The sequence below is a fragment of the Rhinolophus sinicus genome, linkage group LG04 (genome assembly GCF_036562045.2).
Source record: "Rhinolophus sinicus isolate RSC01 linkage group LG04, ASM3656204v1, whole genome shotgun sequence".
NCBI lineage: Eukaryota > Metazoa > Chordata > Mammalia > Chiroptera > Rhinolophidae > Rhinolophus > Rhinolophus sinicus.
In genome coordinates, this window is record NC_133754.1 from 169,586,800 (window position 1) to 169,606,769 (window position 19,970).

The 19,970-nt window shown below is 40.5% G+C and overlaps 2 protein-coding genes and 1 long non-coding RNA gene across 4 annotated transcripts in view; 2 read left to right on the forward strand and 1 right to left on the reverse strand.

The window, feature by feature from the left end:
- DNAJC25 (DnaJ heat shock protein family (Hsp40) member C25) overlaps positions 1-5,037 on the forward strand; it is a 29,730-nt gene extending 24,693 nt beyond the window's left edge. Inside the window, exons 4-6 of one of the 2 annotated variants that reach the window (XR_012495888.1) lie at positions 1,876-2,033; positions 3,211-3,314; positions 4,439-4,455. Coding sequence is in view for 1 of the 2 variants with exons in the window: in XM_019749529.2 (XP_019605088.2) it covers positions 1,876-1,998 (123 nt within the window). In the remaining variant the exon portion in view is untranslated. Of the gene's footprint in view, positions 1-1,875; positions 2,034-3,210 lie in introns of both variants that reach the window. The other variant, XM_019749529.2, reaches the window with a different exon arrangement.
- On the reverse strand, positions 697-9,782 carry LOC141571167 (uncharacterized). Its single transcript, XR_012495889.1, has 3 exons — positions 9,657-9,782; positions 5,732-5,842; positions 697-849 (listed from the first exon to the last, which is right to left on the reverse strand). It is a non-coding gene; the product is annotated as an uncharacterized LOC141571167 (long non-coding RNA).
- Positions 9,783-9,902: 120 nt separating this feature from the next.
- GNG10 (G protein subunit gamma 10) lies at positions 9,903-16,559 on the forward strand. The gene is made up of 3 exons (XM_019749530.2): positions 9,903-10,072; positions 14,463-14,594; positions 15,592-16,559. The coding sequence occupies exons 1-2, from the start codon at positions 9,992-9,994 to the stop codon at positions 14,586-14,588; spliced, it is 207 nt and encodes a 68-aa protein (XP_019605089.1). The 5' UTR covers positions 9,903-9,991; the 3' UTR covers positions 14,589-14,594; positions 15,592-16,559.
- Positions 16,560-19,970: the final 3,411 nt, after the last annotated feature.

The window sequence follows — 19,970 nt, forward strand, 5'->3', positions numbered from 1 at the left end:
TTCAGCCTGCTTATAAATAACATAAAAATAGAAGGTAACATACTATTTTTCTCCTAAATCATTTGAAAAGTTTTCTTTTTTAAGTAGGTTAAGCAGCCTAATCCACAAAACTCTGTCTTCTTCTTCTTATTTTTTAATTAGTTTCAGGTGTACAAAACAATGTAATAGACATTTATCATTTATATCCCTCACACAGTGATAACCTCCCTCCCTCCTCTGACATCGCATACAGCCATTACATTTCTGCTGTCTCTATTCCTAATGCTGTGCTCCACTTCTTGTAACTATATACATATATAAACTTGTAGTTGACATTCATTATTGTTCAGCTTCAGCTTTAGGTGTACAGTGCAGTGATCAGGCACCTACATCATCCCTGAGGTGGTCTCCCTAATGAGACAAGTGTCTATCGGATACCCTACAAAATCTTTACAACATTATCGATTACGTTCCCCAAATTGACTTTCATATCCCCGTGGCCATCTTGTGGTTACCGATTGTGCTTTCTAATCCCTTCATCTTCCCTCTTATCCCCACCCCTCCACCCCCATCTAGCAATCCTCAGTTTTTCCTCTATGTCTCTAAGTCTGTTTCTGATTGGTTCATTCATTTATTCTTTTCTTTCGATTTCACATATAAGTGAGATCATACGGTATTTGTCTTTCTCTGTCTGACATATTTCACTTAGCATAATGTTCTCTAGGTCCATCCATATTGCAAATGGTAAGATTTCATTCTTCTTTATGGCTGTGTAATACTCCATTGTATAAATATACCGTGGTTTCTTAATCCAGTTGTCTACCGATGGGCATTTCAGTTGTTTCCAAGTCTTGGCTATTGTGTATAGTGCTGTAATAAACATAGGGGTGCATAAATTTTTTCACATTAGACACAAAACTCTGTCTTTCATAGAATACTATTCTGGGCTGAATTGTATGTTATTAAATGAGGTTAACTGAGTGATTAGTTCCTGAAATTTAGAAGTAAAAACATTTCTTTCTAAAATTTGATGTAACTGAAACTGGTTATGAAAACTTGTCTATTTAGCTTCAGTCTGACATCCACTATAAGTTACAGAAATGCAGCTGTTCTTTGTTCTTAACCTGTGTGGTTTATTTAACCTTCTTTGGGAACTTTAATAAAATATTTTGAAAAACCATTAATTGTCTTTGAAAATAAAAGTAGATGTATAACAAGTTCAATTTGGAGACAAATATATACCTAATGTCATTTTGTTCCTTGGTGAGGATCAACAAATACTGAATGTCATAGGTTAAATTTATATAGAATACCATGTTGAAAAAATAAAGTGTGTTCTTGGGCCGGCCTGGTGGCTCAGGTGGTTGGAGTGCCGTGCTCTTGACGCTGAGGTCGGCAGCCATTGTGAGCGGCAGTGGTTTACGTGTGCTGCCATGAGTGGCCAGTGGCCAGCGTGAGTGGCCGGTGGCCAGCGTGAGTGGCTGGCATCTGGCGAGAGCTGCCGTGAGCTGCTGTGAGCAGCCGACCAACGACCGCGACTGACTGCCTCAGCCAGGTGGTGCACAAGGCTGATAACACCAGCATGGGCCAGGGAGCTGTGTCCTCCACAACCAGACTGAGAAACAACGACTTGAACGGAGTCGGGGGCGGGAGGAGCAGCCGGGGGGGGGGGAATTACTCATCCTTGTACAAATTTTTCTTTTTTATTTAACACTGAATGTTAAAGTGCTTAATTGCTTAGTATTTTTAGGTGCATGGTCTTCAGAAGACAAACCAATACATTCATTGGAAACTTTTACCTTAACTTATATTTGAGAAATGTAAATATGCCATAAATCTAATGACAAATGTTTCCCTTTGGATTATAAAGTCAATTGGTGTTATTTATACTTATAGGTCTACAAACAAGAACAAGAAGAAGAACTAAAGAAAAAATTGGCCAATGACCCTCGATGGAAGAGATACAGGAGGTGGATGAAGAACGAAGGGCCCAGACGGTTAACATTTGTGGATGACTAAAGATTGCTGGAATGCTACTATGCCAAACCTTAATGGTGATATTATTTTCATAACTGAGTTATTTTAGAAATGTTATCAGCTGTTCCTCAGCGGTAACTAAAACTCTTCAAGTATTTGATTAAACAGAATAATGAAGAAATCTAAACTTTACCTTAAAACTTTATACATAAGACATTTATGATTGTTCAATTTTTATAATCTATTTGTGGATTTTGTTAAAAGATTTGACATGAAGATTTATTAGTTGCCATTTCAAAATTTTATATGTTTAGTTAAAAGATTTGACATGAAAATTTATTAGATGCCATTTAAAATTTTTACGTGTTAAGTGTTTATTCTTCAAGTGTTTCCTTATTCTTTGTTATAGTGCTACATTTTTCTGCTTTCATGGCCTCTAATATTTTCACAAAACATAAAAAATTATAACAGCATTGAATTACATTATTCTGAGTGTCTTTCTAGACACAGACTTCTTCAGCAAAATGATTTCAACTGTCATGTCATCTTCATCAGTCATTCTAGGATTGAAATATGTCCAAAACATCTCTCTAGGAGAGTCTTCTGCTAGAATGTCTGTTTCTCTCTCTCCCCAGTCATAGTATTCTTAGTAAGATCAGAAACTCTCCAGGAGAGTGAATCTACCTCATGTCCTTGTAGGATGAACTTGATTACGGTCATTATAAGACTATAGAACTATTTTCAAACATTTTTCCAGAGACTTTGTAAAAAGGTCTTTTGTGCCACAGTATTGCTTTCCCCCCAACTTCAATTAAAAACAAAAACAAAAACGACGGAGCAGAAATAGTATACTGGAAAGTTGTTCATATATTATGATGTCCGTGAATGGCGAAAAATCCATTGTACATGAGTTCATTTACATGCATTTAAAGCTGAAAGAAGAGGTTCTTGGCTGTGTGCTATTCTTTCAAACAATGCAATATAAATGTTTTATACGTGTGCAAGTGAAAGTAATTCACACATAATTTGACTGAAGAAAATATGATACTGCACCAAAGTATCAATACACATTCATGGTAGTGAATCAATACTCCTGTTAAAGGTTTATCCCATTGCTTCATATTAATAAAATGGTTGCAATATATCACAAGTTTGTTGGTATGACATTTTAAATCAAAGAGTAACATATTGCTTTTATATTATGTAATTTAAAAAGACTAGTATAGATAGTAGATATGTGGAATCTGTTTTTAGGTAAAGTTAACCCGTCCTTTCAGGAGCTCAGCCCAAATATGTGACATGTACAAAGAGGCAAGAGGGAAGATTTCCGGCCTTGCTAATATAGACAAAGACCTGAGGTGAGTTATTTAACCTGTTATGTAATAAGTTGCCTCATTAGAACATGGTGGGACAATTTTAACCAGATTATCACTAGGGACCTTTTGCAGCTCTAAAATTCTGAAATGATATTTATATTTTTATAAACTTTAGATAAAATTGTTTTGTGCATCCACTCATTTGTAGAAGAGTGGAGAAATTACAGAACTAAATTATCAGAAGCTATGTTTCAAACCTCAAATGCCCAACTTCTAACCATAGATAAATGTGTTTCAAAGGTGCTATCGTTGTCTGTAGACTCAGCAACCCCTATCTTAGAATTCATTATCTATTTAATACACAGTAGTATTTAAGAACAGAAGTATGTGCCAACATGTTATAAGGACCAAAAAGAAATGTAGGCACTTGCCCCTCTGTCAAAATTTAAAAGAAATTTCTGGTATCCTAGGTATTTTTTACCTAGTGGTAAGGAAAAATAAGAGGACTGGGTATGTTAACATTCATAAAGGTAGCTGATAAAAACAGTGTATCTTTGGACATTATTTTGCTGTATTTTGCTAGATTGCTATATTTCTTCCAGACTTTCTAGAAATTTCATTTTTGGAATTATCCCCAGCAGCCTGCTCACTTGGTAAAGAGTTTGGGTGGTCTTTTGGAATCATGGTCATGGCATGAGTCAGGATGAGTTGACTTTCCTTAATGGAAGGACTCTGATTCTTTTCTCCCCTACCCTCAACAAAATAACTATGCTTCAGTATCCTAGAGTGAAGGAAGGGCCATTGATTGTCACAAGTGTTATTTAAGTACTCTGGGTATCTTATACTGTCTCCATACTCTGACCACCCTCCACCCATTTTAGAAAATCTGGAGAAGAATCCTGGGTAGAGAGGATCCTGCGACCCCACTAGTTGGACATTTTTTCTTGTGCTTCATTTTAGTGCTATCATCATTTCCATTTTGCTTGGCATTCAGGAGTTTATAGTGCATACTGTTCCTTGCTCTTATCACTTCATATAATTGAGATTGTGCTAAAATTACTCTTAGGGTTATATTCATGTCTACTATCTTTATAACAGATTCCACTACTAACCCTTTCTCATTGGTCTTATTTCTTTATGAATTCTCCAAATTCTACAAATCATAGATTGCTGTTTCATAACACATCTATTAGGTGAGTACCAGCTCTGAATCTTAAACACTACAATTGGTATATAGATTTTAAAACATTACATGGAAAAATTGTTGAGAGTAGAGAATTAACAAGTATTTTAGTACTATTGAATTTATGTTTAGAAAATCATAGTTCATTTCCTTTGAGTTTTGTTCAGCGGGTGGGGTGGGGTGGGGTGGGGTGGCCTGAAATGGCAATAAACTTTTAACACCCAAACCTTGGAGATAATTTTGCTTGAGTGGAAGCCATTGCTAAGCTAACATTCTGCTAGTGTTAACGAACCAGTCTGCAGGCCCCAAACTGAAAGTTCTGTGGAAATTAAAGAGAAATGGCTTTTGTTAGACATTAGTATAAATAGATCTAGCTGCTTTAAGACATTAAATCAGACATGGTCTCTGTTGAGTTATAATTGTGTATTTGAGGCAGATAAATGTTGGTATTGATACAAACTAGTTGTGTATGGATGAAACATAATTAATCTTATTTGCAAAATGTGATATTCTTCACATTTAAGTATGGGCTAAAGCCAAATCTAGAACCTAGTAACTAAATAAAATTTGCTAAACAAGTTATTTAATGTTTCTGGTTTTCTTGTCTGTGAAATGAGATCTTTTTAGATAATTAGGAATTTAAATTCTATAAGCCTGCAAATTCACATAGGTATAGAGTCTGAAGTAGATTAGATTGCCTGCAACTGAGAAATGTTATGGATATTTAATTAAAAAGCCTACATAATTAGTTGTAAACTTTAATCAGCTCCTTAGTACTTCAAGGAGTCAGGATATCCTTGACAATTGTGTATGGGATGGATCACAGAGTCTTACATCAGTGACCTAAGGTTTCTTAGACTCCTCCCGCTTTCATTAGGGGTTGGAGAAACTTCTCATTCAATAGTCTCTCCGTTTATAACCTCAAGAAAAGTGAGCAGGATGCAGTGGAATGGCTCGGGCTTCGCAGGCAGGTAGACCAGGTCTGGTTTCTGGCTCTGCACCTGACGGTAGCTTGACTTTGGGCAGGTAAAGCGCTGAACCTTGGTTTTTCAATTTTAATAGCAGGGATATTAAGTACTTCATAGAATTATTATGAGAATTAAACAAGATGGGAGAAAGTGCTGGCATATATTAAGTGCTCAGTAAATGAGTTTCCTTGCCTTCAGAGGGAATAGGAAAGAATCATTCTCATTTGTTAAAATCCATGGTAATAGAGTGTTTACTGATGGCTACAAACCCATTGTTTATTCTTTTAGCAGATGTTTGAATTCCTTACCTTGGTCAAGGGACTGTGCTAGCATGAAGAAAGTAATGCTCCTTAGGGCTGGAATTGTGTTTTAAAAGCAGTTGCCCACACCTTGTTGCTTCTGGGGTACAGGTAAAACAGCTGAGATGACAAATCAGAAAAGAAACTTTCAGAGACAACAGAATAATCAGCTCCTCACTAGTTTAAGGCCTACATTTACCGAAGGGACACTTTTCATGAGATAAAGAGGCATGCTTGGAATGGCTGCTCAAACTGACATAAAGTAGCCCTAAGTTTCACTGCCTCCAAAAGTCTCAAATGCTGGTGAAAATCTCCCTGGAGAAGCTGAATCTACAAGCCTACAGGGGAATCTTTAGTTCCTGGTCCTTTTCTTCGAGTTCTAAAAATAATTCAGTGGGTATAAGGAAGTGAAATAATTTATGTTACATTATACTATGCACATTAAATATAGTTGTTAATGTGTCTTCTGTTTCTTTTAAGTATGTTGCCATTTTGATATAACATTGGCAGAAAGAAACACCTCATTATTTCATTATTTTTCTGGAGAAGAGTGATTTAAAGCCTATTTTCTGGAAAAATTACCCACTGTTAGTGAAAAGGTGACCATAATACATATCAGAGGAGTGAAGAATTATAGATCATAAAACCATGAAATGAAACGTTTGTGTTTGCAAGGACACTGACTTTTTTGAAAGTACTGAAATTCAAAGAAACAGTGGAAATGTATGTTTTAATCTTAACCAAGAAATAAGTTTGTAACACATTCTTTAAAATAATACACTGGTGATCTGCGCATTTCAGCGGTGGTGAGAAGGAGAGCATACTTTGTCCCCGTGCCTCACCTCCGTTTAGAGCTCTCAAAAGAGCTGCATCTGTGGCAACAGATGCTAGTCCTCCAGGTGAGCAGTGATTTCTCTTGAAAGCTAAAAGGAAAGTCCTTTCCCCACTCCCACTTTGTGTGATATTAGGCAAGTCACTTTCCGTAGTGGGTCTTAGTTTCCTCATTTCTAAAACGGGATGGATGACATTATCTGAAGTTCTCTTTCTACTCTGAAGTTCCATGATGCAAAACGAATGGATGAGAAGACATGTTGGTAAAGTATAAAGCAAAACCCAGATGGGCAGCCCTCGCCAGTTACCAGTGGCACTCGGCCTGCTGGCCTGTGGATCACTGTAGGAGGCTAGCTGCTAAAACCTGGCTGCTGCTTTCAAAGCCAGACCACTCCTCTCCAAGAATAGCACAAGCGATCATCCAGAGGTGAGCAGGGGCTGGGGCGGGGGGCGGTGTGCACGGGCATGAAGTAGGGAGATGGGGCAAACCCCTAGACCTTTCCTGCTACGTCATGGCTGACACACAAGTATTACCTTATGGGCAACGCTCACTGTGGGCAACCCCAAAGCTGCCTTTTCTAATTACAGATAATATTCTCATTTCTTCAGCTGTAATTGTGCCGTGTAGATGCCTCCCACATCAACAATCTTGCCATTAAACATTTTCACCAGCCTAGAGGCATGTAGCAGTCCAGTTGAAGAATTTCTCCTAAGCGAAACTCATCTGGTTCTTTACTCCTCCCCTCAAACCTAGTCTGTTTCCTAATTTCTGTTCTAGGTATGAGTTCTAGCCCACGCTCTGCTTCAGAACCCCTTGCCCCCTTCCTGTGCATGTCATAACCACCATGAACCACTACTGAACTAGTTCTTTGAGATTGTTCCCCTCCATTCCTACCTTTACAGTCCCACCTTGGGCCTCATGCCAGCTACACTTTCCATCAAAAAAGACAAAACAAAACCTATTATTGAAGTCGTCTCCCCAACTTCAGTTCATTTTGTATCCTTATCCCAGGTCAATAATTCTAAAATGTCTTAACCATGTGGTTACCCTACTGCTTGCCACAAACTTTTCTGTTTCTTTTGAAGTTTTCTGCAACATCTAGTCTTAATAGCTTTGCATCTTCCATGATCACCAGTGCCTTCTCTATTCATTAATTCATTCATAACATGTGTACATGGTCTGCTGTCCCCCTTGTTGGAATGTTCTCCTCCTTCCTCTGCCATCTGCAGGACACATGTTTTTAGGTTCTAGGATGTTTTCAGGTTCTAGGTCTTACCATCTATGAGGAGTTTTTCCTAATCCTTCCAGTCCATATCTTTGCTCTGAGTTTTTGCCATATCTTTTTGACACACACCATTCTGTTTTACTAATCTAGTAATATTTCTAGCCTGTCCTTTCATCTTTTTTTTTTAATTTTTTAGAAAGATTTTATTAGGGAAGGGGAACAGGACTTTATTGGGGAACAGTGTGTACTTCCAGGCCTTTTTCCCAAGTTAAGTTGTTGTCCTTTCAATCTTAGTTGTGGAGGGTGCCGTTCAGCTTCAAGTTGTTGTCCTTTCAGTCTTAGTTGTGGAGGGTGCAGCTCAGCTCCAGGTTCAACTGTCGTTTTCTAGTTGCAGGGGGAGCAGCCCACCATCCTTGCGGAAGTCGAACTGGCAACCTTGTGGTTGAGAGGATGCGCTCCAACCAACTGAGCCATTCGGGAGCTCAGCAGCAGCTCAGCTCAAGGTGCCGTGTTCACTTTTAGTTGCAGGGGGCTACTGGGCCGGCCCAAGCCTGTACTTTCATCTTTTGACTAGAATATGTGTTAAGTTCTTTCTGGTGAGGGAACTTGCCACTAGACAGGGCTTTAAAATTTGCAAGTCTGCTCTTGTTACTAGATAAAAATTTAACATCCCCAAGACTGAACACATAGCTCACAAAATGAACGGAAGAAATGCTGAGCAACGGTTAACAGCACTTAAAGGCATGAAATACTATTTTTCATCTATTAGATTAGTAAAGACAAAGAACCACCATATAGAATGGGCAGCCTCCTGCTGAGAATACCAGTTGCTATCACCTTCTGGAGGTCCAAGTAGGGAAAAGTTTTAAAAACCATTTATATTATTTAACCCATTAATTCCACTTTTAGGAATTCACCCTGAGGAAATAAAACAGCCATGCACAATGCTGTATGATGGTGGTCATCAGTGTTAAATAATAGGGCTGTAGGTAAATTATGGTCCAGCTGTACAATGGAATACCATGCAGTCATTAAAAATAATAGTTGTAGGGCATCTTTTTTTGACTGCCTTTTTCCCCCTTCTGGTATCAGCATGCTGCTTTTCCTTTGGGGAACCATTCTCCCCCCCCCCCCTATAGTTTGGGTAGGTGTCCAGGAAGTCGCGATTGGACAGAGGGAGGAGTTGAGCTGTGATGCAGTTGCCATAAAAAAGCCTCAGATGACCCCAGTGGGGAGCTCGAGCTGGATTCATCCTTCAATGTTGTCCCATCTTGAGGCAAAGGGTTTGGGGTTCAGCCCTTATACACCCTACGTCAATCACTGGATGAGAGCTGACACTGGGAGGGATGTGACCTTGGTCTGAATGGCTCTCTAAGGGCAGTTCCCAGAAAGGGACTTGGCTGACAGGCTTCAGCTGCTACCAAAAGCTGGGAGAATAAGTGCCTCAGCCCTCTGGGAAAGGTGGGTTGTGCACCACAGCGCCCGCTGGGGGGGTGCGTGTGTGTGTGTGTGTGTGTGTGTGTGTGTGTGTGTGCGCGCGCGTGCGTCAGTGCCTGTAACCCCACCCCTTTGTTCAAGGGTCAACTGTATTACCTTTTTGCATCACTCAATTTAAGTGTTTCTGACAAACAATGGTGTACAAGAACAAGGAAATATCCAATTTACTTTAAGTGAAAAATAAAACTATATATTTTACGTATACCGTAGTAGAGATGCCAGTTTTGTAAAACAAACTCATGCTCACATTAAAAACAAAATCCAGCACAACAGAAACAACGACTATAGTTAAATGGTGAGATGGGAGTGAGGGGGCCGCATTTAATTTTCTTCTATATGTTCTGCAAAGATGTCAGGGTCTGGGATTTTACACTGCTTACCTTACCCAGCTCCTCATCCTAGAAGCCCTAGAAGCTTCGATGTGCAGAGGTGCGCCCCTGTGCGCGTCCCACGACGCGGCTCCGGTTACAGGTGTAGATGCAATTCTTACCTATGTTCAGAATAAAGAAAGGGTTGAGATTAGTGTCAGCTCCGGACCTCAAACTGTCGCTTACCTGCGGCACCTGTCACCGGGGGGAGCGGCCGTTGGGGCGAGGCCGGGCAGTGGGCGGCGGGGCGGGCGCAGCTGCTTCCCCGCCCCGGGGCGGTGCCCGCGCTCGGGGCCCGCTGCTCCGCCAGCCCAACTCACCCGCCCTCGGAGCCCAGCGCCGCCGCCATGTCTTCCGGGGCCAGCGTGAACGCTCTGCAGCGCCTGGTGGAGCAGCTCAAGCTGGAGGCCGGTGTGGAGAGGATCAAGGTGAGGCGGGCGGGAACGCCCTTTCCTCGCGGCGCGGAGGCCGCCCGCTCCCGCCCCGCCTGCTGTCCCAGGGCCGCAAGTGGGGAGGCCGGCGGCCGCGGGCGGGGCTGCTGAGCCGGCCGAGCGCGATCTGGGCGCCAGGCCCCTGGAGAGGCCGCGCGGGGTGGGACGGCGCTGCGGCTCGGTCGCGGTAGGCGGCGGTGAGGACGGTGCGCCCTGCCCTGGCTCGTTGCTCGGCCTCGCGGGACCGAGGCGCTCCCTGGGGTGGAGACGTGGCCTGAGGGGAAGCAGGCCTGGCCTGGTGGCTCGCGAAGACAGGCCTGTCCCCGCGAGGGTGGTCCGGGACCGAGTGCCCCCGGGGGCGTTTCATTTTCAGTGGTGTGGACGGTGACTCGGGGGTGGAGGGGAGCAGGACGGACGCTAGCAGACCAATCGTGCAAGAGACGTGCTGGTGGCCTGGACTCCGCTGGTGCGCGAAGATGGAGTCCAGAGATGCGGAGGCGGCTGAATGAATGGACAGGCCTTGGTGGACAGAGGGAGGAGAAGGACGAAGGTTTCTGGCGTGGTGACAGGATGGATGGCCATGCCTTTCGCGATGGCATAGAGGAGGGAGAGCGGGTTCAGGGGGAATGAGTTCAGTTTTGGGTACGTGGACTTGGAGGACATGTCCAGAAGCTATTTAGCTACATGGGCTGCAGCTCAGAGAACAAGGCTAAGAGAGGTAATTAGAATATACAGAGATGAAAAAAATATATAGTGAAGAGACCAGTGCATGAACCCAGGGATCAGCCAAATGAGATGGCTGAGAGAACAGGAGAACCAAGACAAAGAAAGGTTACTAAATCGAGAAAGGGGTTTTCCAAATTTGGGGCTTAGTCCACATGTCCAGTGTTTAGTCAGTTGATTAAAAAGCACCTGTTGTTTAATTGTGTCTAGCAACTAGTATAGCATTATTTGTACAATGTAGCGTATGTGTGTATGTATGAACGCTGCTGTGATATTCCATGTACCTCAGTAGTGCCTTTTGTCTGTGTCTGGCATTATCCTAGGGACTGAGAATGCTCAGTATTCTAGTGACGATGTTAAACAATAAACACATTAACCAATAAATACAATAATTGCAGATGATAAGTGATGTGAAGATTATAAAACAAAGTAAAGAGAGTTATGAAATGCAGAAGAGATTTCAGGGACGTATATATTAATAGTACTAGAAGCAGAATCTAGATTGTAGCAAGGTAGGCAGACATTTTAAAAAAAGAAATCTGGTTTTCAAAAGGAAACTTTTTTTAAAAAAAATTCAGGAAATGAAAAGCCATGTTTTGAGGTTGAGGGGAAGGAACAAATGAGGAGATTTGGAGGAGAGGAAACGGGTCTGTCTTGGGGCATGGGATTGGATGGGCACCTGAGACAGGAAGAAATGAGGTAAGGATATGTATAAAGATAGATGTTTCTAGATTTGAGCTTAAGGACTTGTGTGATGAGTTTTCTATGTGAAGTAGGAGGCCAGGTTTTCTTCTAGCAGAGAAAAGGGAGCTAACGAAGTCACAAGAGTGAGAGTGGGGGAGAAAGTGCTGTTGGCAGTGGGGGAGGGCCCCATTGGAGCACATCCATAGACACCTGTGATTCTGAAGACCCAGCTACTAAGAGATTGGAGACTGCCCTACTTGTGATTTTCCCCGCTCCAGCAGCAGTTGGCCACCCACAAACCTGAGTGCCCAAAGTGAATGGTAGTTGATCCACGTCGTGGATTAGAGGGGAGGTATGCCTGAAAGATGGAAGTTGGGGGTGGAGGGCAAGGAGTTTGAGGGTCTGCCAGAAAGAGGCTGAGCTTAGGCTGGGTAGAGGAGGGCCAGAGCCAGCCTCCTGATGATGGGCTGGACTAAAGGGGAGGAGGTGTTCTCCCTGAGATCAAAGAGCAGGTGTAGTGAGAATCGGAAGTGAAACCCTGGATGAGTAGGAGAGATTGTGATCAGAGTGTAAAATTTCCGTTGTGGAGCAGTTACAGGCATTGGCTGTGACTGTTGGCATCAGGGAGAAGGTTGTTTGAGGAGAAGAGGTCAGGGTTGTCGAAAGCATTCAAGATGTTGGGACCTGAGGTGGAAGAAAACTGAGCCAGATGTCAAAGTAGCCCATGTGGGGATTGAACCCCAACCTTGGTTTACTGAGACCTAGAGAATTTGAATGAATTGTTCAAGGTCACACAGATTAAAACTTAGTTGAGTGGTATCCTTGTGGTCGCATGGTCTGGGCGTGCTTGGCAGGACCTTTCACAGGCAGCACCTGAGGAGTCACCACAATCCAAGGTCTGGTCTCATCTCAGGGCTCAATGACAGATGTTCTCAGCACACCCAAAGATATCGTCTCTTTAGCAGACTTGCTAACTGGTAAGCCATGACACCAGTTTTCAAGCATATAATGGAGGGCATCCCTTCCCAGTGATTGGAATGCTCACTCTTCTTTCAAGGACCCCTTCTTTGCTTTGGAGAAGCCTCTCAGCAGTTGCTGGGTGAGCATGGACTCAAACCAAGGAAAGGCATATAATTTGGGTGGGCATTATCCCACCTCTAATAGCAGGCAACAGCTTTCAAGTGTTAGGGCGTGTATTCTCCAAAGTGCTAGCGAAATGCTTACCACTTTTGCTCTTATTTTCTCTGCATATCCCCTCACCTTAACTTTTTGACCATGTTCTTTAGGCTAGGGTGCAGTTAGTCCCATTTCCCAAGGGGTCCTGGGAGATAGTCTCCTTCCACTCATGTGGAGTTCACCTGTTCCCGCTGATGCAGAGGTAGTAAGCATGAGCATAATTGGTTCCAAATTCCTTTTGACTTAATAACTGTTCTATATAACTGTTAGTTCCAAGTATTATTCATGTGAAAATGTCAGAACTTCTGTTGAGGGAAAAGTAAGCTTAAACCTTACTCTGACAATATTATATTGTGTTTATATTATATAACATAAGCTGTTACTACATTAACCAAACCAAAATTCCTAAAGCATTCTAGAAACTACATAGTAACTGTAACACAGGTAGTTTATTTTCCAGTTATTTGGAAGCTTGGAAAACTAACACAAAGTGGTAGTAGTACTTGAATCATTATTTATGCAATATAGGTGAGTTTTTACATAAAACACCTTTTCAATGCAAGAAAAATAGAAAGTGAGGAAAGCTTCCAAGTACAAATGCATCAAATGGAGATTAAGAGTAAAGGCAGAATAATATTGTATCAGTGCTGCTTAATTAATTTCTCCAAAAGTTAGTGGCTTAAAACAACATTAATTAATTCTTAGGTCAGTGATTTGAGCTGGGTTCAACTGTATAGTTAGTTCTGCTGATCTTTGCTGGGTTCTCCTGTGCGTGTGCGATCAAATGGAGGGTGGACTAGTGGCTGGGTGGCCTGACTCACATGTCTGGAGGGTGGTTGGTGGGTGGCTGGGGGCTGGCTGACTGGTTCTCTTCCACAAGACCTCCATTTGGTTAGCTGGGGCTCATTAGATGGTGGTTTTAGGGTCCAATCACAGCAAGAAAGGTAACTGCAAGGCTCTTAAAGCGTGGGTTTGGAACTTGCCCAATGTTTCCACTACATCCTCCTGGTCAAAGCAAGTCACAAGACAAGCCCAGATTCAACTAGTGGGTAAATAGACTCCACCTCTTGGTGGGAGGAACTACAAAACATTGTGACTGTTTCTGCAGTCTGCCACAAATGTATTGCTAAATGGCAGCGCTAGTCTAAGTGCTTTACATGAGTTAACTCAATTGTCGCATCAACCCAATGAGGTAGATACTATTTATTACTGGATACAAATACATTTTACAGATGAGAAAAACAGGTACTGAGAAGTTAAGAGACTTGCCCAAGGTTATCAGGTAGTGATGGAGCTGCATTTGAGGCAGGGCAGTCTGGTTGAAGACCTTGTACTCGCCACTGATAAGCAGTCTGCCTCACAAGCACGGTGGAAGAACTGTCACTTGTTTTGAGGAGACTGGATAAGGCTCCAGCCTTGTCAGCATTAAAACAGTTTTCTCACATGGTACACCTGGATATATCAATGCATCCTTTCTAAGGGAAAATTTGTAAAGGGAACACTCGAATGAACTATTTCTTTAGCAGTTCGGTCTCAAAACTAGGAGTCTACATGTATCAAAGATAATGGCTTTTTCTTTCCTTTATTGAATAAGCAACCAAACCAAAACTATCCTAAATCAAAAGTTCATAGAAATTGTAACCTTTCCTCTTTGGAGTTCAGTTATTAGAACTTTCAGCAAAAAGGAGACTTGGAGTTCACATAACGGGTGGTCAGGCTGTACGATCATTTTCCAGAGCATCCAGTGGCTGCTGGGTGGAGCTGGCTGTGACCAGCACGTCACGCTGTAGTCCTTTTGTTTCAGGTCTCTCAGGCGGCTGCAGAGCTTCAACAGTACTGCATGCAGAACGCTTGCAAGGATGCCCTGCTGGTCGGAGTTCCAGCCGGGAGCAACCCCTTCCGGGAGCCCAGATCCTGTGCATTACTCTGAAGACTGGTGAGTAATGATACACCACGGCGTTACCGCAGGGCTTCCCAAAGGATTTGGGCAACTGTGCTTTGAATATCTACTATTCTTAGGGGAATTTTAAAAAACAGCAAAAGGCACAACTATCCCTGAAGGGTGACTCTCGTCTATATTTACCCTGCCTGTAGGATACATCTCATTAGGAGAGTCTCAATCCTCTTTGGCACTAACTCATGAGATGTTAATATCCTCACGGACTTGAGCTCTTTCACTGAGTTGGCTGGTGGTAATTCCCTGAACTTAATCCTACTTTCTCTGTCCTTACACCATCCCAGAATTGTCATTTGCTGCTTGGTGCTATCAGCTGACTTGCTATTCTTGGGACTCAGGACTCCCCAGAGAAGGAGACTTGTTCCTATCACCAGCTGTGATTTCTTTCCTAAAGGCTTTCAGAAATGTCTCTCTGTTTTAATGGAGAAAGCTTTGATGTAGCTACTGGGGGAAAGTCTGAATCTGGTTAAAAGAGCTTTAAAAGTTGAATATTGAAATGAAAACATCTCTTTGGTGGCGTATTAGAAATTTAATGGGTTCTAATGCATTTTACGGGATCTCATTCACATTTTCACTTTTTTATCTTTTTTGGAAGAGTTCAGAGCATAGATTATTGGAGTCTTTTGGGGCCAGCATATTTAAAATTGTGTGTTCTAAAGGGTTTTCACACAGTAAGTAATCATCTTAGGTTCTTTTTCACATTAAAAAGAAGGAAGTAATCATACTATCAAGTACTTGTGTACCTTTTAATGGAAAACACCCACATTAATGGTAGTAAACGTTTTATGCTGGTGTAACATTTTTCTTTTTATAAAGCACTTTCATGGGTCCTACTCCTTATTAGTGTGGTTTGAATTTTTTTTTAATTATTACTCTCTACTTTGAGAATACTAACGTGCCCTACGAAATGATGACTAGTTAATTTTATGTATAAATCTTACTAAAGTGAGAATCTGCCACATTCTCTTTCCTGTAGGAAAGAAGTTCACCGAGGAATGCCTTCAGGTGCAAAGTGATGAATGGTTGCCTCCAAGTCTCAAGAAAACATTTTTCTTTAACCAAATAACTTTTAGATATTGCAGACCTTTCCTGTGACCTGGTCCTATCGCCAAAATTCTACAGAAATTGATGACTTTCGACTCAAATAAGGAAACTGGGTAAAGGAGTAGACTTTTAAATAATAGTGGCCTGGTTTATTTGGTGAAGTGCTTTATACTTAAGACAGACAAAAACTTTACCACCAAATATACCAAAATGCACCTCTTTCCTATGTGATGAATCACTAGTGTTTCTATACCTGGAATATTATGTATGTTTTATTTACTGGGTGTTTACATTTTGGAAAGGAAAACATTTTTGTTTATTAAAAAATTTAATATTTGTAATTTGTTGTTTCTAAGATTTTTACACCATAACAAAATTTGTTCTTTTCTCATGAATTTACAATTTCTAAATGAAGATAAGCCAGTGTAAGATTGGGGGAAGAGTAGGCTTTATTAATCAAATGACGTCTTGAGTTTTCTAAATGAGAAGCTTGTTTTATTTTTAACACTAAATGTGGGAGCTATCCCTTAGCAAACTTGTTTGGAAAGATTAATGTTGTGTTGTGTATTAGATTGCCCCATTCTGTGTACGAAGCAGATTTGATCTTTACTTTCTTAAGTTCCTCTACTTTATAGTTGTGGTTGTATTTTAAAAATACACATTATTTCATGTCTTTAAAAAAATGTTTAAAATGTGACTTACAGAACATTGCAAATGATTAAAAACAAAGTAATGTGAAAATCTTAACAAATTAAATGAATTCTTAATGTCTTAAGTGTTTTACTTTGATGATGTGCCTTTGATTTAATTTGGGATATTTTTCAAAGGATACTTTGTGTTTGTAATAATCTTTGAGGAGCTTGGAAATAAAATTTGCTTAATTCTTCCTTTTCTATGACAGCAACATTTTGTGTCTGATTTTGTTTTAAGGTTTCATGGATTCCTGTTTGCTTGTGAGATTGAGTGCTGGAAGTGGGAGGTGAAATCTTTGTTTATATGTACTTGTAGAATTTTGTAAAAAATAGATATAGGTATAACATACAGAAATATCTCAATGACTGACAACATTTGCTCTTGAATAGCGCTGTATAAACCCATAAATAAGTGAAAATATCTTTGAGTATGAGTCGTGTTACAATAGAGAAAATAGAAGCCATTAGATGGGAACTCCCTTAACTTCTGGCTGTGAAACTTCCAGGTCTAAGTAGTCCCCTTTCATTCGATTCTAATTCAGGTATCCCTGATGTAACCCCTCTTTGTTCTCTGGATCTGTTTCACCTTCTCTGAAACGTCACATTATCAATTATCCTTTCTCTCTTTTATCTTCAACTTCTCTGTTGGATTCTTTCTATCAGCATTTAAATATGTTCCATTTTCCATCTTAACAACAATACGCATTTTTAAAAAAATGTCCATTAAAAAACAAATTTCGGCTTACGAGATGGTAGGTGTTCTCTCTCTCTCTCTCTCTCTCTCTCACACACACACACACACACACACACACACACACACACACACAGGGCAAGAGGAAACTTGGAGGTGATGGATAGGTTCATGGCATACAATGTGATGGTGGTTTCATAGTCGTATACTTATCTCCAAACTCAAGTTGTACACATTGTGTATTTTGGCTTTTTGTATGCCAAAAAACTACAAAAACAACTCTTTATTCTACTTTCCCTTTTCCAAAACTCTTGATAAGGTATTACAAGAAAACTAGACATCTCATTATGAATACAGATATAAATGTCCTAAATATAAGCAAATCAAATTCAGTAGTATATCACGAGATGATACAACCTGACAAAGCTGCGAGTAATTCAATATAAGGAAATCTATCAATGTAATGCATTACATGAATGGTTTAAAGAAGAGAATCTATGCCAGCAAGTCATTTGATAAAATTCAATAGCTATTCTGAATAAAAGCTAAATGGATTAGTGAAATAAGAATAGAAAGAAATTAAAGATGGTAAAGACAGTTTGTCAAAACCAACAGCAAGTTTTATACAACATGGTGAAAAGTGGAACCATTCAGCATATTAGGAACAAAACAAGAATTCCTTTATCACCACTATTCTGCATTTGCTTTGGAATTCTTAGCTAACGCAGTAAGATGGAAAAAAAATGAAATGTGTAAACATTTTAGGAGAAATATCTGTCTTTATGGATCATATAATTTTATAACTTGAAAACTCAAGAGAGTCTAGTAAAAGAAATACTTGAATTTGTAATAGAATTTGGGAGACTGGCTAGATACAAAGTATACATAGAAAAGTAAGCACTTTCTATACTGGTAAAAGCTGGTTGGAAATGTAAATAATAACAAAATGATAAAAAAAATACTTGGGAATAAATTTAACAGAAGTGTAAATCATAAAAGGTTTTATTGATGTTTATAGAATGGTCTACATAAATTACAGAATATGAACAGTTTCATTAAAATGCAGTCTTACCAAATCTACTAAATTTTATATAAATTTAGTGGAATTCCTATCTTACTATTTTTAAACTTCTATTTAAGTGTGTTTTTCCAGGACCCATCAGCTCCAAATCAGGTAGCTGTTTCAATCTAGTTGTGGAGGGTGCAGCTCATAGTGGCTCATGTGGAGATCGAACTGGCAACCTTATTAAGAGCACCGCGCTCTAACCAACTGAGCTAACGGGCCGCCCCCATCTTAGTTTTTTGAGGAGAATTGATTAAAATAATCTAAAAGTTCATATGGAAAAAATCAAGTGTTCAAGAATAGTTTTTAAAACTGTGTGTGTGTGTGTGTGTGTGTGTGTGTAAAACAGGAGGGTGAAACTTGCCTCTTTAGTTATTAAAACTTACTTTAAAGCTGCTAAATCAAAACTATGATTTAAAAATAACACAAAAATAGGAAACCCAAAATAAACAATATTATTGTGGTACAGGAATAGACAAACAGATGATTGGATCATAATAGTTCAGAAATAGACTTGACCTTTTTCCTATTCATTGGGAAAGTATAGTTTACTTAATAAACGGTGCTGGCATTATCAGCAATCTATTTGGAAGAAAATAAAATTGGGCCTATATTATACTATGTAAAAAAATCCACATGGGTTAAAGAAAGGTAATACAGAAAGCATTAGAAGAAAAATTAGAATAATTGAACAACTTTAGGGTAAAAGAGGTCTTCCTAAGCAAGGCAGAAAACCCAGAAATCAAAAACAGAAAAGATGTGTATACTTTACTGTGTTTCCCCGAAAATAAGACCTAGCCGGAAAATAAGCCCTAGCATGATTTTTCAGGATGACATCCCCTGAACACAAGCCCTAATGCGTCTTTTGGAGCAAAACTTAATATAAGACCTGGTCTTATTTTCGGGGAAACATGGTATATCAAATTAAATAATTAAATAACTAAGGAATTTGAATAACTAAATTAACTATTAACTGTTGTATGTTAAAAAATCATAACCAAATAAAAGCAAAAGAGAAAAATATGTATTTTTTTCAGCCCTTGTTTTGGATTGCTACTTTGCACTCTCCACAACCCTCAACCCAGGGTACTCCATTTGTTGGATCTCCTGTTTTAGGATGGGGCTCCTGATTTGGGGAGAATATGCAGGATCCTATTACGTATGAGGAGGTTAGGGGTGGGACACCTGGTGTTGGCCCCAGTTGTATGCTGAGTCTCAGAAAGGGAGGGAGTAACTTATGTACATCCACCATCGGAAGAGACAGCTGATATTCTGGTGAGGCCCACAAGTTTGAGTGGGGCCTAGGAACTTGGGGTGAGGCCTCTCAAAAGCCCTCAAAGGTGAACATCGCTATCATCAGCAATGAATCTAAGTGCAAGTAACTCCCCTTAGAACATCAAAAATCTCAGGGACATACTAGCAAAGAAAAAAAAATCTATGTTTCCATTGCAAAAGCCAATCTGGAAAGTTGGGGCTGTTCCCAACAATTCCATGTGATGGGGTTGTTGGAGAGGACTTGGAGGCTGAACTGACACTCTGGTCCACTAAGAAGGGCCGATCCAGACCCTTCAGGCTTCTCCTATGGACCCGCTACCTCAACCTGTTGTGACAGTTGCTCCCTGGGCATGTTCTGCTGGAGCTGAGCTCACTTTATCAGCAGGAGAGATGGAGCAGGAGCCCTCAGATGCTTCCACTCCGTTTGCTGGGAAAGCAGAGAGGCAGGTGTTGATAGCTCAGCTAAGGACTTGCCCTAATCCGTGGCCTGTGAAGAAACTCCCCTCCTCCGGAAGCTGATTAAAGATGGGATAAAGGAGATGGTAGGCTGAGCATCCTTAGCCTTGCCTTAGGAGCAGTTCTGCCCAAAC